Source organism: Phocoena phocoena, chromosome 8, assembly GCF_963924675.1.
Source record: "Phocoena phocoena chromosome 8, mPhoPho1.1, whole genome shotgun sequence".
NCBI classification, from domain to species: Eukaryota; Metazoa; Chordata; class Mammalia; order Artiodactyla; family Phocoenidae; genus Phocoena; species Phocoena phocoena.
This window is the reverse complement of record NC_089226.1, coordinates 54090626-54107977: the sequence shown is the minus strand read 5'-3', so window position 1 is coordinate 54107977 and position 17352 is coordinate 54090626. Positions and strand designations below refer to the sequence as shown.

Below are 17352 nucleotides of genomic sequence, written 5' to 3'. Positions count from 1 at the left end.
ACTTTTCATCTACATCACCTCCCTGTAGTATGTTGGGCAGGTATCCTCTGTTTCCATTTTACAGAGGTGGAAACTGAGCCCTAGAGAGATTAAGATCATCGTGGAGCTGGATTCAAGCCCAACTCCTCTGACTCCAAATAGCTCACCCCTTTTCCACTACACCACGTTCCTTCCTAGGAGTAATCGTCTGGGTTATTAACATGCAGAACATACAACAGGTCATGGTTTGCATCCCAAGTGAATTAAAATAAAAAACATCCACAAATTAACACGTCATCAGTTCACCTCGAATCCTACAATGCATCCATGAAACAAACAAAACCATCAAACAGCCTGGTCTTGGTACTTACTCGTAAAATGTGGTCCATCCATTTTCATTGCTTTTGGTTGCCAGAAGGCCAGAGTTGCTGTGGTACGTCATCATGGCCAACTCGTGTCCTTGTGTGGTCACGCTCTTGAGTGCACTGTTGGTGCCCATGGTCACCCAGTACACCTGGCCATCTGGGACCACCAGCCAGAGGGGCATCCCTGTAGAGTCTCTGCGGACGTTTACCATGTTGCCGTTGCTGTCTGTGATGAGCGTGATGTCGCCATCCCCAGTGTAGGTAAAGTTGTACAGGTAATCTCCTGTGGGTAGGCTCTGGGTGTACAGATGCTTGCCACTGGTATCAAACAGGTAGAGCTCCTGGTCGATTGGGGAGGACAGCTCATACATGTTCTGGGTGTTGAGGAAAGGCTTGTTCTTCCTGATAAACCGGATTCGGATATTCCCAAGGTCAGCCACATAGAGCTCCCCGTCAGCACACACAGCCAAGGAAGATGGGGTGTTCAGCTTTGCATCCTTGGCATAGCCGTCGTCTCCAGAGAAACAATCACAGTTGGCATCATTTTTACAGTCACAGCCACTGGGGGCCCCGGCAACCAGTGAGATCTCTCCGCTGGTGGTGACCTGCCTGATGCGGTTGATCTTCTTCTCGTCGGTCTCAGCGATATACAGGACGCCATTGTGAGAGACAGCCAAGGCAGTGGCCGACTCCAGGGTTGCGTGGATGGCCACCTTGCTCAGCAGGAAGTGGTCGATACCGGGCACCTGGCAGTGCATGGGCCTCCCGGCGACAATGCGAACCTGGTGGTTTTCAGAGATCTGCAGGACTACGTTGTTGTCCAGGACATAGAGGGAGTTGTCCATCGGGTTGGTGGCTAAGTCTGTGGGCCACTCCAGGCGAACCTGACAATGGAGAGACAGACACTCAAATGCCTGGCCAGGTGCCCACCACTGATCATCCCACACCCGTTAGAGCCCATAACAATGTCCCAAGTGCCAGCACATGGCAGTCTTGCCTGATCCCCGCAGCAGCCTGTCATCCGCCATGGATATCAGCCCCCGAGCAGACAGAAAGCATGCAAGAGCCCTCACGGAGACATCTGGTGGTCTACGTTAGACTGACAAAAACACGAAGAAGGGGATAACAAATAAACAAAAAAAGCAGGCGAGAGGAGAGACTTTGGAGTCAGACAGGCCTGGGTTCAGACCCTAGTCCCCCTACTTGCGACCGTGGGCAAGTTACTTTACCTCACTGAGCCTCAATATTCACATCTGTAAAACAGGAATGACAAGGGTGCAGAGAGTCTGACCCTCCATAAGCGCTCAAATAACGGCAGCTAATGTTGCAGAGGGGGGAGGGGAAGGCAGATGGAGTCTGGAGGCTGAAGTAGGAGTAAGAAAGATGCTTCATGAATTGTTGCTACATGCATGAAGGATGATTTCTCAATTCTTTGAGTTCATGGATTAATACATGGCTAGGTGCTGGGGATGTAAAGAGAAAGTAACACTGGCTCTTGTCTGACATAGTTCCAGACCTGTGATTCTCAAACCTGGCCACACATTCAGATTACCGATGGTGATTTAAGAAAGTACCGGTGCTCAAATTCCACGTCTGATCAATTCAATCAGATCCCTGGGTGCGGGGCTCGGGCAGAGGCATGAAAGCTGGCTGATTCTAATGTGGGGTTGGAAATCATAACTGGATCTTTCTCCTTCAAGGGTGATCACTGGACTGGAAGCGTTGGCATCACCTGAGAGTTGGTCAGAGAAGCAGAACGGCAGGCCTCACCTGAAACCTACTGAATCCGAATCTGCATTTCAACAAAATCCCTGGGAGGCTCCCGTACACGCTGGAGTTGGTGAAACCTTGCTCTCGATAATGGTTTCTAGCACCTCAGAGAACAGGTCCACCTGGGAGAGATTAACAACATCGGCTACGGGAGTGAGGGGTTCAGAGGTCCTGGGCCCCATGTCTGAGCCTCCTCTGAGCCAGGTCAGGAAGCTGGCAGGGATCACAGGTGGGCAGGCAGGGGATTGCAGCCAGCAGGTCTGAGGCAAGGATGCTTTGTTTCTTGCCCGGGTGGCCGCGGAGGCTGGGACGTTGGGTACATCACCCTGGGAGGTGCTGGCACTAAGGGAAGCCCTTTGCCAACTGTGTTCCCCACGAGATCCAGCCATAGTGCACATGGGCTGCCAGCTGCTCCCTCCAGCTGATTTTTCCACCCCACCCCTGGGGGCTCATTGCCTTAGGTTCCCGAACCCCCTTCTAGTCCTTGACGTTCAGTCCAATTTGGGGCTTATTTAAGCAAGTATAAACCTTTGGATAAGCAATTTCGCTTCCAGAAATTCACTCTTGTACACCCCTGTCTACAGAGGTGCTCATCACAGCCATTTTTAATAATGGTAAAAAACTGGAACCAACCCAGATGCCCAATGACAGAGAATTGGCCAAATAAATTATAGTACATTTAGTTCATACATTTAAGTTAGAATACTCTGTGTAGCAGTTCAAAGTGATGTTATAGATGAATATTTAATGACGTGGGAAGATGTTTGCTATGTATTAAGTGGAAAGAACAGTCTGCAGAACCGTAAGCACAGTTTGATCCCAATTGGGGAAAAAAATACAATAAATTAGGTAGATTATGGATAGAAGGGAGATTAAAAGCTTGAGGGGTATATATCAAAATGTTAACCGTTATCTGGATGAGAGGTAGTTTTAACTTCCTTCTATGTCATTTTAAATGTTTTATATTTTCTGCAATGTGCATGTGGTAGTTTACTAATGTAAAAAGAAGCTCCAGAGATAATATACATATGAGATGTGGCCACCTTCATCTATCTGCCCCTTCAGCTCAGGGCCATTCTCAGAATGGCGTAGGCCCCGGCCCAAGGCTGTTGTTCCAAGAGTCTGCTTGCTCCCTCACCCCAGCCTGGGTCCCTCTGCTCCCCGGGGCGGGCCCCCCCACCCCGAGGCAGCCAGTGGCCCGTCCCCGAAGCCCAGAGCCCCGCCCCGCAGCCGGGCTGCCTCCCTCGCCCTTCCCAGTGGTCTCTGGAGCACAGCATCTCCAGTGCCTTCGGCTGCATCAAGAACGCAGTTCACCTGAAAGTGACAGGGGAATTTTCAGTTTCCTAAAGCCCATTTCTTGTCAACACTGGCTGCTAAATCTTTTATGCCCTCTGGTCCTGTGGCACCTTGGGGACATACTTGCTGAGACCTCCGCCTGTCATTATGGTCAAAAGACGAGGGCGCCCTGATGGGTGGGTGGGGAGGGGGCGGAGGTGCCAGGGGAGGGAGAGGGAAAGGAAGGAGGGGAAGAGGGAAGAGCAAGCCCTTCCTGCTCTCTCCTGCACGCCCATGTGCACACAGGCACCTGGGAAAGAAGGAGCAGTGCCCTTGGAGTCACAGTGCCTGCATGATGATTCTGGACCAAGTACCTGTGATTCTTTGATTTTACCTCCCTGTTAGCGATGATCCTGTGGAGGCTTCACTTCCCATCACCAGAATGGAGGGATGAGAGTTTGCAATTTCTGAGGTCCCTCCAGCTCCCACATTCTATCGTCCTGAGACGGAATGGAGCTCCCTCGCCCCATCCTCCAGAGCATTCTGTGCCTTTATTAAAGCCCTCTGAGCTGACTACCTTGTTGCAGAGTTATTTGCAAAAATGGATTGTCAAATGGGTGAACGAATGACTGACTGGTGAATGGCATAGAGAGAGCGAGGGATTTGGGGTCAGGACAGCACACTTCCTAGCTCAGTCCGCCAGTGTCCACAGGTGTGATCTTCCTCAAGTTACATAAACACTTTGAACTTCTTTCCCCATATGTAGAAGGTGGTAATAAATATTACATAAGAGTAGTTGTGAGGATCAAACGAGACAACTCACAAGGAAATTCTTGGTAAATTAAAAAGAGAATGAATATTTACAGCCTATTATTAGCTGCCAGACACTGTGCTAGGCTCTTATAAAATATTTATTACCACCTTCTACATATGGGGAAAGAAGTTCAAAGTGTTTTACATGATGTCATAAAAAAATTTCATTTCCATACCCCTGAGGGAACCTAGCACAGGGCTCTGCATTTATAACCACATTTTCTTTCACCGAGCTTCAGTTTCCTCATCTATACAATGGGGTACGTAATACCTACCTTGACAGGTTATGGTGACAGCTAAACAAGAAAAGTGAAGTCGTAACCTTTCTGTATCCCCATTTCTAACGGCGCCTGGCACATACTAAATTCTCAGGAAGTCACTTTGGACTCTACGGACAGAATTATACTGTGTGTCTGTGGTGGCCACAGGCTGCAGCATCTTCTCTTCCTTCTCTACTCTCTGCCTCCCTCTAGTTTCTCCTCTGGCCTGGTCTTTGTCTCCTCCCAGAGAGTTCCTTGGTTTTCCCCTTTGCACTCTTGCGTGAGCTGTGCTCTTATCTCTCTGCCTTACCTCCCTGCTCCACGGGGCACAGTAAAGCAGCTGCGTGTTTGTGACAGAGGAAGCTCTAGAGAATGAAAGCCAGGCCCCCTTCCCGTACATGTGTATAAGGGGTTATGCCTGTGTTGGAGAGTTTGGTAAAAAGAATCCCATGCTTAGATTCAGAGGAAGGTGTTGAGGACCAGGCCCATAGAGGTTTCAGTCCAGGATTTCTGAATTTAAGTGTGGGCTCCCCCCGCCCCTCCACTCTATGCCCGTTGTCTTGCAAGCCTTTGATTGGGCTGCTTGGCAGTACTTCTAGCTAAAGCTAAACAATTTTCCAATGTGTAGATTGAAAATTTTCAGCGCCCTCTGCTGGCTGGTGGAGGGCCCATTTTGAGAACTGAAAATACTTGGACGCACGTCTTCAGGCCGTGGCAGCTTCCTGATGGGTAAATCATGCTTGCTTACAGACTGGAGAGGGAAACTCTCAAGCCAGCAAGGGGAGGCCTGCCATACTGGAAAGACAGGTGGCAGACAACAGATTCCACACTGGAGCATAACGATTATATTAGCTGGTGCACACCAGCATCTGACAGGGAAGGGACACGGCTGCTGGGCCGTCGGCAGCAGCCCTGAGCTCTGGGGAAGGGGCTCTGCGACACACATCAGTGGTAGGGACAGGCATGACCAGAGAGGTCTCCCAGCCGCCGCCCGCTGAGTAGAGGGAGCAGGTCTGCGGTCAGTGGCAAAGAGTCCGTGTGCAGGCTCCCCTAGAAGTGAGGGGGTTTAAAAAGCTAAGTGTGCCCACTGCTGACACCAACTCAAAATCTAATGTGATTCGAGCCTCCTTATTTCCTTGGTTTTGCTAATGTTGGCAAGATGGATGTTCACTGATTCGGCACCAGCCAGGTCCTGCTAAAGGATCTAGCAATAAAGGACACATCCCTTGTCAAGTCACTGCAGGACAAACCAGGGACATGCTGAACAGCCAGAACCTTGTGTCTTTCTTGGGTCTACACTGGGATCCTAGCACCCACCTGCTAAGGTCCAAACTCTGGTATGGTAAGGTAAGTCCTTCCCTAACTGGCCCCAAAGCAAGCCTCCAGTTGCAACTCCTGGTACTTCCTTCCAAGAACCCTATGCTCAGTGTCCAATTTTCCAACGTTCCTTGAACGTTCCAGGCCCACTAACATCTTTGTACCTTTGCACATGCTGTTTTCCTTGTGTGAAATGTCTCCTTTCTTCCAACAAACTCCTATTCAACCTTCAAAACCTGGCACAAATGTCACCTCCTTTGTGAAAGCAGGACTAGAATTTCTGTTTATTGGTCACCTCCAGAGTGTCAAGCAGTACTAGGAGGCCTGCGTACACCGTTTCACATATTCTAAAGGCAATCCAGCCAGGCCAATGCCAATTACTTCCATTTTACAGATATGAAAAGTGAGGCTCAAAGGACCTCAGCAACGTGTCTAAAGTTACACAGCTAGTGAATGGCAAAGCTGGGATTCAATCAGTCAATCAACCAACTCATCAACCAACAAATATTGGCTGTGCTCCTGTGCATACCAGGTACCCTGGTTACAGCAGAGGAAAAGATGGACAGAATTCCTGTCCTCATGTAGCTTACAGTCTAGAAAGAGAACAGACAATGTTCAAGTATCTATAAGTGCTTCCAAAGTGGGAATTCAGAAGGTTATGGATTTAAATTCACACTGTGTGAGGCTCTGCTGCCTTCGAGGCTTCCTGAGGCAAATTTCTTCACTGTCCCCCGAGCCTCCTTCTGTCACCCACTTGTCACCTCTGATGGTGAACTTCCAGAGCACCTCACCGTGCCCTAACCATCTGCGTGTCCTTAGTGCACTTCACCAAGAGTGTGCTTACAGCCTTGTACAATATAAAGATGAACGGCCAGCAGGCTGGCTGGGGGCCGGCCAGAGGATGAGTGTACAGACCCAGGGCTCTAGCAGACGAAGCTTTCTCCTTTTACCTGAGAAATATCCATGACAGAATCACAGCTCAGGGGCCGGGCTGAGGTAAGATCGTTGGAGCCCAGCAGAGTGGAGATGACCCCATTCTGATCAATGCGTCTGATCATGGTGCCATCCACAAAGTAGATCAGCCCGGACTTGTCCACCGTGATGCCTGGGGTAGAGAAGCCAAAACAGGGAATTTAGCCTTCGAGGTGGTAACAACACACATACTCATGGAAACCTGCGGGTGGACAGAGCACCTCCCCCTTTATGATTTGATTAGCTTATTCCAACAACATTCATGCCCTTTCTAAAGACGAGAAGACAGCTGCCCAGAGGCTTGTACAAAGCAGAGATTAGAACCCAGGTGTTCAGATTCTCCAGCCCTCTGGACCTTCCACCTTGCTGCCTCTGGAGATTTTTACCTATCATCTTAGCCATGCACTACAACCTGGACTCATAACTTCTGGGAGTTTGTTAAGCGCTAGAGGTAGTGGCAAGGAGGAACTTTTTCAATGTCAAAACTGTGGATTATTTAAATTAACCTACTTCTGAAGACCTGTAATTATAATAATCAAATCCCTTTTTGGCAACAATTTTTCTTTTCTTCCAAGATAATCATCCTTCACATTTTTCTAGTCTATTACTATTTTATTATTTATTTATTTTTTGGCGGTGCCATGCGGCTTGCAGGATCTCAGTTGCCCGACCAGTGATGGAACCTGGGCCCACTGCAATGGAAGTGTGGAGTCCTTTCCACTGGACCTCCAGGGAGTTTCCTATTACTATTTTAGTTTCATTGGTTATTTCAGAATTATAGAGCCTAAAAAAACAATCCTTTGGATTTGTGTAGGGAAAATTGGTGAATTTAATTTCTAAAAAAAGGCACACTGAAAGGAGAAGTCATAATTATTATTCAACATCACTTCCTCCATTTGCTAGACCGTCCCACCTGTTGACTCTCCCCAGTCAGCTGTGTGACCTCAGGCAAGTCACTGGATGTCCCTGCATTTGTTTTCTCAGCTGTGAAATGAAGGGATTGTTCTAGATCTATATTTATCACTTTTGGATGTGTGTGACAATCACCTGGGAGCTTGCTAAAATGCACCCCCTAGGTACCTGGTTCAGAGAATCTCAAGTGGAGCCTGAGCATCTATCTGTATTTTTGACAAGCACCTTGGGTAATAACGATACAAATCAAAGTTTGAGGACCACTCCAGTAAACCTTTTTTTTTTTTTTTTTTTTCGGTACGCAGGCTTCTCACTGCTGTGGCCTCTCCCGCTGCGGAGCACAGGCTCCGTACGCGCAGGCTCAGCGGCCTGGACCCAGCTGCTCCGCGGCATGTGGGATCTTCCCAGACCGGGGCACGAACCTGTGTCCCCTGCATCGGCAGGCGGACTCTCAACCACCGCGCCACCAGGGAAGCCCAAATCAGTACTTCTTAACCAGTGATATGTATCAGAATCACCTGAAGATTTTTTTTTTTTTTTGATATATACCTGCTTGGTCTCACTCCTGGAAATATTAGTTCATAGGGTGGCTGGGACCGGGACCAAGTCTTGTTTTTAAAACACTCATGGGTGATATTGATACCCCAAGTCGAGAATCACGACAGGTAGACATGCCCCCTCAAAATGTGAACTGCTCAGGGGTCCTGGGGCTGAGAGGCAGACAGGATGTGCCCCTGAGGAGCACACATTCTAGATGGGGAGGCCTGGGAATGAGAATGGACCCAGGGAGTGACAGAAGCCGGGAAGGTTCACGGGAAAATAAAGGAGATTCAGGTCAGTTTCATTCTGTTCAGTTATCTCTGGGGCAGGAACTGAAAGAAGGATCAGAAAAAGCTTCACAGAGGTGGAGACATTTGAAGTATAAAGCTTTCCAGTTGTATAACCTCAGGGGAATCACTTTACTTCCAAGCCTCAGTTTCTTCATGGATAAAATGTGGACAATAATGTCTGATCTGTAATAGTTAGCCGTCAATAATTATTAAGGACTTATAATTATGAGAACATGGAACCCACTTTGTGCTTGCTCTCAGGGCCCACGTGTCTATGACCGGTCAGGAGGGTGGAGTTAAGACACCCAAGGGCCTCTGAGTGTGAACACCCACGGGAGCTGTGGTTCTTCCTGCCCCCTCCTCAGGCTGTTCAGGGCTGGAGACTGATTTCACACGGAGGACCCGGCAGCCTCAAAGCGGGGGAAGAAGCCTTTATTCGTCCCTACCTAGAACGTAAATTAATTATATTCTTTAAGCACCGAGACAGGAGCTTTCTTGTCTGCCTGGCTATGTATGCTCAGTCTTTCTCTTCCATCTGCTAGGACGGATGAGTGCTACAGGAACAACTGGGCTTCTTGTTTACAAAGTTGGCTGCACAGGCTAATGGAAGCAATCTGCCCCCCGATTAATTATTTCATTTTTTCCTCCTTTTGTTGTGCTATATAGACGGACATCTTTTCTCCTCCCTCCTGCACAGTGTCTACACATTGTGGTACCCTTGTCATTTCTATCTGGGTTAATTACAGGCTTTGGGGAGACTTCACTATCACTGCATCTGTGCATGTGTGCGTGTGTATGTGTTTGTGAGGGGAGGGTGGAGAACACACAGGTGTAGAGCAACTGAGAAAAGATTTTGAAAAAATAAAAATTCTCAGAAAAAACTGTTTTAATTCTAAGAGAACAGAAGGTTGTGACCAAAAGGGCTCTCGGGGATCATTTGCCCAATCCTCACATTTACTAACGGGAAACCTGAGGCCCAGAGAAGGAGGACACAAGAGCCGGGAGTGGCAGAGCAAAATTGTAATGCAGGGTCCCTAAGTGCAAGCCCAGTGTTCTTTCCACTCCAGGCTACTCTTTCAGTATTAGGAAATCACGATTAGGAAGGAGATGAACCACAGATGTCACAATATTTACCCTACGGAGTTACCAGCTGCCCACTTCACATATGTGGTAGAGACATATGCTATTAAATAATATGATACATTGTATGCTGTACATACAATATAACAATTATAATACGAACTACCATTTATGGGATGTTTATCACGTGCCTGGTACTACTGTCCTAAGCAAGCATTTACATTCCTGGTAATAGTTAATCTGTACTACAACTGTACAGTGTATTTCTATTTCATAGAGGAGGCAGATGGGGCTCAGAGAGGTTAAGCAACTCACCCAAAGTCACACAGCTATTAGGTGGCAATGTCTGAATTTAAATATAGGACTCCTGAGTATGAAGTGCACTGTGGCTTTTTGGAGGAGTAAGTCAGCTTTCATTTGAAAACCTACAGCTTTCATTCAAAACCACGCCGTGAAATCTGGCACTATTTTAAAAAAACTATCACTCATGACATTTTTATAGGACATCGTATGAAATATATTAATTTTGACCCTCAGAACAATCCTAGGGGGTGGACACAGAAGATACTATTACTCCTCTTTTATTGTTAGGGGCCATGTGGCTTAGACACTATGAGTCATTGGCTTTAGGGCCTGCAACATGGTAAACATACACTGATGGGCGTCTGTTGACAATGATGGCATCTCCTCGAAAAAGCTTTCCCAGTCTCTTGGACACAGGGACCTCCCTTGGCTCTGGACTCCCATGCACAGTTCTTTTTCCTTGCGTCTCAGGGAGCACTTCTCCCCCTCTCCCATCCGAGAGGTTCACATTCAAGTCTTATTTTTCTGCTACAATGAACTTATTTATGCAAGTACATTGCACTGCATGCTCAGTAAATACTTGCTGAATGAGTGAATGGAAAGTGATTGTGGGTATGAAGAGGTCCAACTTTTTGAAGCACTCAGAATTGAAGCTTAGAGTTAACCCATCCTATAGCACATGAACATGTGCAAAGATGATACACTGCCATGTTTTGATCAAACAATAACATGAAAGGTAGCATAAATATCCAGCAGGAGGGTATTGATAACTAAATAATGGGACATCCATTTGCTGGGATAATATATAGCTATTAAAAGCAAGTACACCGAAGACTCTTTAATGACATGGGGAAACATTTGCGATATATCACTTAGGAAAAAAAGTAGGTTGCTAAAACAGGTTGTTTAATGTGATTTCATTTTGTTTGTTTCTGGTGAGCATTACATGCACAAGAACACTTAGAAAAAAGACTAGGGGGAAAGACAGGAAATGGTAACTGGGAGAATTCCTGGCAGGTGGAATTATGACAATCTAAACTTTCCTCCGTAGAGTTCTTAGCGTCTTCCAACATTTTTTTTTGCAATAATAAACAGATATGTCTTTTGGAAATGGAAAATACCCCAATAAATGTTACTGGGAATGTTTAAAAGCAAGGCCTTACCCCTGGGGTTGGTCAGTGTGGCTTCCGTGGCTTTTCCACCATCCCCACAGCGAGTGTCGTCGAAGGGGAGGCACTGGTCACCTGTCCCCGCCACCACCTCGGAGTTCTTGACGAGGTCCTTCACCACCACGGTGGACTTGATCTTGAAGACCCGCCGGCTGTTGGTGTCCGAAAGGAAGACAGCCCCGCTCGTGGGGTCTGTGGTCAGGTAGTACTTGTGTGCTGGGCTGTGACTGGAAAACAAGGACACGGCAGTTGGTGAGCACTTTCTTTTTTCCTAACAGGCAGCCGGAGATGCACAACTTGAGTCCAAGTAAAAAAAGTCTTATGGGGACAATGTCTCTATTTGGGGTGATGGTTGCCCGATTTTTCTGACCTCTCTGGTTGGCCTAACTATCCCTCCCACCCAACTATGAATGCAAATGCCTCTTGCCAAAGACCGTGATGCCCAGTGCCATGCCCATATCAGGTGCTCAGTAAGTGTTTTCTTAAGACTATCCGTGAGGCTTACCAGAGGTGGCCTGTAAATCCAGACCAGAAACACGAAAGACTCTGACTTTAAAAAACACTTCAAAACAAAATGACACACCAACACTTCCCCCACAGCAGCCCCACCCCCATCTGGGGACTGACGGCTAAGGCCTCGGCCTGACTGGACACCAACCAGTGTCAATACCATCTTCTGTTGACGCTCATGTTATACTTATCAAGAGCCCAGCAGTCTCCCTAGTGCAGACAGACATAAATGAATTGCAGGATTAGTCTGTAATTTGCAGTGATAGCCAAGGAAGAACAAACGGAAGAAAGGAGCAGTGCTGGGGATAGCTCTGATGCTGGAAAACAGCCACAAAGACAAGGCTGTGCTAACAGAAGAAAGCGAAGCTAGACCACAACTGTACAGGGGGCTTATGGAGACAAGGCACCACCTCTAGGCACTGGGCAGGAAAACTGTGTGGGCTCTGGGGTGAGCTCAGTCTGGGTTCCACGTCTAGCTTTGTTATTTCCTGGTTCTGGAACCTGGGCAAGTTACCTGGCCTCCTGAGCCTCAAGTTTTCTTCATCTGCAAAATGGGGATGTGAACAGCTCCCCTGCTGGTGTATTGGGAACATTATATAAAACCATGTATGAAAAATACTCGGCAGATACATGGCACGTAGTACTTAAGAATCATAATTGTTATTTTAATTATGAGTCATTATGTCTGTTTTTGCATTTGGAGAGGACTACAGAGTAGGTCTCTCTTATTAAGGCTGCATTTTCCTATCACAAGGTATGATTTACAATTCCTTCCAAGTCTAGGCCGTACCGGAGTCAGACTCATAACTCCTGGGAAGCTAACGATCGGTTCCTGCACGTGGCCTGATCAATCCCAGGGCTTCAGACTGCATCCAAATATTGCTAGTCTCTGGGATTCCAAGTCTCTGGAAAATCTTCCGATTCAAAGGAATAAGGAATCTCCTTCTGTTCAGCCTGGACGGCCTGGCACTGGCCATTTTCACCGGACGGTGGGACACACACCATGCTAGGGGATTCAGGGCACAGACTGAGCAGTGTCTAGAGCCCCAGCAAAGCAGGGGCACTCTATACCCCTGCAAGGTACAAGTAAGATGACCAGAAGAGACTAGAAAGAAGCTATTTTGCATCTCATCAGGCATGCAAGGTTTGGGTCCTTTTGAAAAACAAAATTTTATTTTACAGATTAGTGGGTTTTGAATGACATATGGAGCCTGAGGCACTGTGATAGTCAGTGCCAGGTTCTCTGAGGGTCTTGGTCTGACTGTTCCTCATCACACCCATCCCTTGCTTTGGGCGGTGTCTTGGGGACTGGCCAGGCCTCCAGACTCAAGGCTCTCCTTCCTGTTTCCTCTCCCTGAATACGACGAAGATGCCATGCTCTCCTCCAGCTGTCCTGCCTCTCTAGTCCTGACCCGCCTGTCTCATGACCTCCTCAACGAAGGGCAGGACTCTGCCTGCAGCCCGGGTCCTCCCCTAGCCATTCCCCCCTGATCTAACCCCAAACCCAACACGTCACCTCAGTGCTTTCCCTTCCAGGACCTTCCAGGGCCCTCCATGTCTTACAGGCTCATTCAGACTCCTCAGCCTGGCAGCACACAAGGCCCCTCATGCTCGGCAGCTTCTCTGTCCTCCCAGCCTCTTTCCTGCCATTTCCTCACAGACCCCCTGTGCTCAGACATGCTGACAACTCGTCCCTCAAATGCGCCATCACGCCCCTTTGCCCCTGCTCTTCCTGTTCTGGGGAATACCCCGTGCCCCCCCCTTTCTTAGCCTGCGGAACTGCTACTCATTCTTCAGCTGTCAGCTCAAATGGTACCCCTTACATAATCTGTGTAGCTGGGAAACCTTCCCTGACTTCTCTTCCCTGAGATTCATATCTGTTCACATCTGGGTTACGGGACACTTAACATAATGCTGTGGCTATTTATTTATGTGTCTGTCTCCCGAATCCTGTCAATACTTGGTGGGAAGAGACGGGTTTTATTCTTTTCTGTATCTCCAATGTTCAGCTTGGTGCCTTCTAGCCCACAGCAGCCATTAAGTGGACGGACTCTCCGTTTTTAGTTTATTTAAACAGTATTTTCAATCAAATTACTTAGCTTTTTTTTTTTTTTTTTTACTTCTCCTTTGGGGGTGGTGGTAACAGGAGAGAGGCCCTGTTTATCTTGAAATGTCCCCTGTGACTAGCCCTATAATGCAACACAGATTTAATCTTCCCAGATGGCACTGATTCTGGCTAAATAAAATGCAGTGACCTTAGATCCTACTTTGCAATGCTGGGGCAGCCTTGATCTTTCTGCTTCCTGATGACAGCTGGAGGAGGGGGTGATTACTTCATTTCTTCACATATCACACTCATGATAAATGGTTGCTATCCACCTTGGCAGAAAATAGGTCCTTGAGGGAGGCTGGTGGGGGGCCCTGTCCACTTAGATTGGCCCCCGCCCGAGGTTTCAGCTGATGTCTTTCTGCACTGCCCTGGGGAAGTGCCACTTAGGTGACGTTTCTCAGGTCCGTGAATTCCAGAAGAGGGTGGCATTGTCAGGATTGTCCTATGGCCCCCTCTTTCGTGCTCAAGGACAAATTTGCGGTTGGGGGGGGTCAGTTAAGTGCAGGGGAGGAAGCACTAGCTTTGAACTGAGAGGATGTGGGTTCTCCCTTGGGCAAGTCACCTAAATCGTCCAAGCGGTAGGTCCCTCAGGGTCGAATGACGGCATCTCTGCTCTGCTTTGCTCACAGGATTGTCATTAGGATCGAATGAAATTATCCAGCTCAACAGCCCTTTCCAGTTGGCAGAGAGCTCTTGGATAATCTTCAGCTCACTTCTTCCTCAGGCCACCTGCACCGGGAGCAGCGCCTGGACCTCTCCCAGGAGCAGCGCGACCAGAGCTGCCCGCTGCTGGTACGGAGGCATCTGCTACTACCTCCAGGTGCCAATTTGTCCCAGACACTGTGCTAGCATTTTATATACACAATCTCATTTTCGTCACAACTACCACAGAAGGCAGGTGCTTTTTATTTATTTTAAAAAAATTTTTAGAAATGAGATGAGAGAGGTGAAGTGACTTGAGCAATGCCAGAAACCGTTAAGCGGCATGATGGATTTCCATCTCTGATCTGCTGGACATTGAAGTCTGTGTTCTTTCTACTTCCCCATACTGCTTCTCAGGGCCTAGAGAGATCCACTGCCTTTCTCTCCAGAGCACCTGCTCATCTCTTGGGATTTAGCTCCAGCATCACCTCATCTGGAATGCCTACCATTCCTGGATTCCTGGGACCCTGCTTTTCCTTCTTTCTTTTGTTGTGGTCCCACGAGACCCTCAGCAGATTATACTTTTAGTACTTCTAGCACCTTAAGACCCTTTTCTGCTTAGTTGTCTGTCTCCTCAAGGACATCTTGGACTCCTCAAGGGCAGGGCCTGGCTTCAAGTCCCTGGTGCTTAGCACCGGGCTGGTGCAGAGTTAGTGTTCCAGGAAGACCTGCTGAATTTATGAATCAGTGAGTGAAGGATGGTCCGCCTGTCTGGGATTATAGACAGGAAAGATCCACTGCTAAGGGTCTTAGGGTGATGGTTCTGAATATGACTACACATCGGGTTCACCTGGAAAGCTTTTTTAAAAAAGCCTCACCCATCACATCCGAAGGGCCTGGGCATCTGTCCCTTTAACATCACTCCAGTGATTCTGAGGCACAGCTAGATTTGGAAACCATGGCTTTAGGAGCAGTGCTTTTCAAACTTTAATGTACCCACGAATCATGCTAAAATGAAGATTTCAGTCCAGCAGTTCTGGGTGTGGCCTGAGAGCCTGCATTTCTAACAAGTTCTCAGAGGACGCCCACGCTGCTTATCTGTACTTGGAGGAGCAGGGCATCACTTAGAATACTCAGCAAGCCATAAACGCACGAGACGGGAGATGGCCTACCCCTGAGACCCCACGCCTGGTTCTGTGGACAGGGACCGCATCTGATCCGATTCCGATCCCCAGTATCCTGAGGAGGGCTGGGCATAGAGTACGGTCATCCTTTTCTACTTCCTTAAACATAAGCCTGGTATCTCTGGAAGCTACGAAAACCTTAGAGGCTATAAGGTAGCAATTCTGAAGTTACTGAACTATAGTGAAGCCTCACTCTGCCCTCTTTCTGGACAATGTAGGGAATTTCCTAGTAGGAGCTGTGAGCCCAGAAGTCTCTTGGGACGAAAGGCAATCTATTCCCTGCTTGTGAGTGAGCATTCTCCCTCTGTCTCAGGATAAGATCCGCTTGTGCAAAGCAGCGTCCTTTGCCCACATCATGTAGCAGCCCTGGCAGAACTTGATTCACTGGTTCTCGGAACAAGTGGGAAGAGCTTGAGCGCTGGAACCACACAGACATGGTTTTCAAATACCAGCTCCACAACCCACTTGGTAGGTGACCTTGGGCAAATTACTTCATTACTCTGAGCCTCAGTTTTTTCATCTCAGAAATGGGGATAATCACATCTATTTCAAAGGGCTACCTGAGGACAAAATTCTATAAAGAATGCAAATCTTTGAGCATAGTGCCTGTTCTATTAAAAATGCCCAATTAAGGGCAGCTGGTCACCTTACGAAACCTCTAGAACATTTATGTTACTGCACAATGGAAAAGACAAGTATGTCATACTTAATACTGTCTGTCTAACCTATTTTCCGAGGCAATTAAGGTCTCTCTCAGAGTTAACATAATCTGTGTAGCTGGGTTTGACGGAGAACTGAGTTCAAATGTACTTCTGAACAACAGGCTTCAGACATTCCTCCGTGACGCTAGGGGAGAGATCTGGGAAGAGGAGAGGATCCTTGTTCCCTGAAGGGACGCAGGGAGGAAGATGCCCAAAGGACCACGGTGGGGGTCTCTGTGCTGAGCATGTCCAGTATGGTAGGCTGAATTGAGGTTGTAAAGGTCAAAGAAAGAGACACACACCCACAGCCTAAGAGCACCAGCCTGGAGCCAAATGCTATCCCTGGAAGCAGCTGGAACAGTAAATGCTAATGGACGAAGAGGACAAAATTTTAGAATTTCTTTAATCTACTTCTGGCATTTACTGATGGGGACACTAAGGCTCTGAGAGAGGAAGGGATTTACCAATATCCAGGTACCAGTTAAAATCAGAGCCGGAGCCCTGGTCTTCTCCCTCCTGATTGTCTTTAGAAAACTGGAAGGCAGAAAAAAATTCAGTTTTTCCCTTCCGCTTCGGTTCACTTTCTAAATAGGTTTTAGCACGTGAGAAAACAATGAATTGAGAGAGGGCAGGAATCTAGCCCTGAAATCATACCATGGATACATCAAAAGACTGCTAAAAGTCAGAAACAAAAGGTACCCAAACCACAACTCTCTCAATTTATAGATGATGCAATTGGAAACCAGAAAAGCTAAGTGAGCAGCCCAAGGCCGCAGGAATACACAGCAAAGCTGGACAAGGGCCCGGGCTCCTAACTCTTCCCGGCTAGGTCCCCCTGTACCCCGGCTGTGTCCCAGGGGGTTACCACCACTGACTGGAGGTTTTAATGATAAATGCTATGTTTTCATCCAAGATTTTCATATGAAATGTACTGTGCTCTCTATAAAACTGAACTTGAGGTTACATATCAATTCATAGTTCAGTATCATCCATACAGAGATCTTTGGAAATCTCTTTTCTATTTCAGTGTCAGGAAAAAATATTCCTCTGCTTTGAAGTGGGCATAGTTTCCCACTTCTGATGATGTAAACCATGAAAACAATTATGTTTCCCTGTTTAATCTGGCTTCCAGGAAGCTCAGAGTCTTATTTGATGTGTAA

General features: G+C 47.6%; 1 protein-coding gene across 1 annotated transcript in view; it reads right to left on the bottom strand.

Moving 5' to 3' along the window:
• Positions 1-17352, bottom strand: part of TENM4 (teneurin transmembrane protein 4) — a 385687-nt gene that overhangs the window by 38537 nt on the left and 329798 nt on the right. The window contains exons 22-24 of the mRNA XM_065882183.1: positions 11040-11272; positions 6730-6884; positions 351-1228 (exon numbers count right to left, since the gene is read on the bottom strand). Coding sequence (XP_065738255.1) covers positions 351-1228; positions 6730-6884; positions 11040-11272 — 1266 coding nt within the window. The remainder of the gene's footprint in view (positions 1-350; positions 1229-6729; positions 6885-11039; positions 11273-17352) is intronic.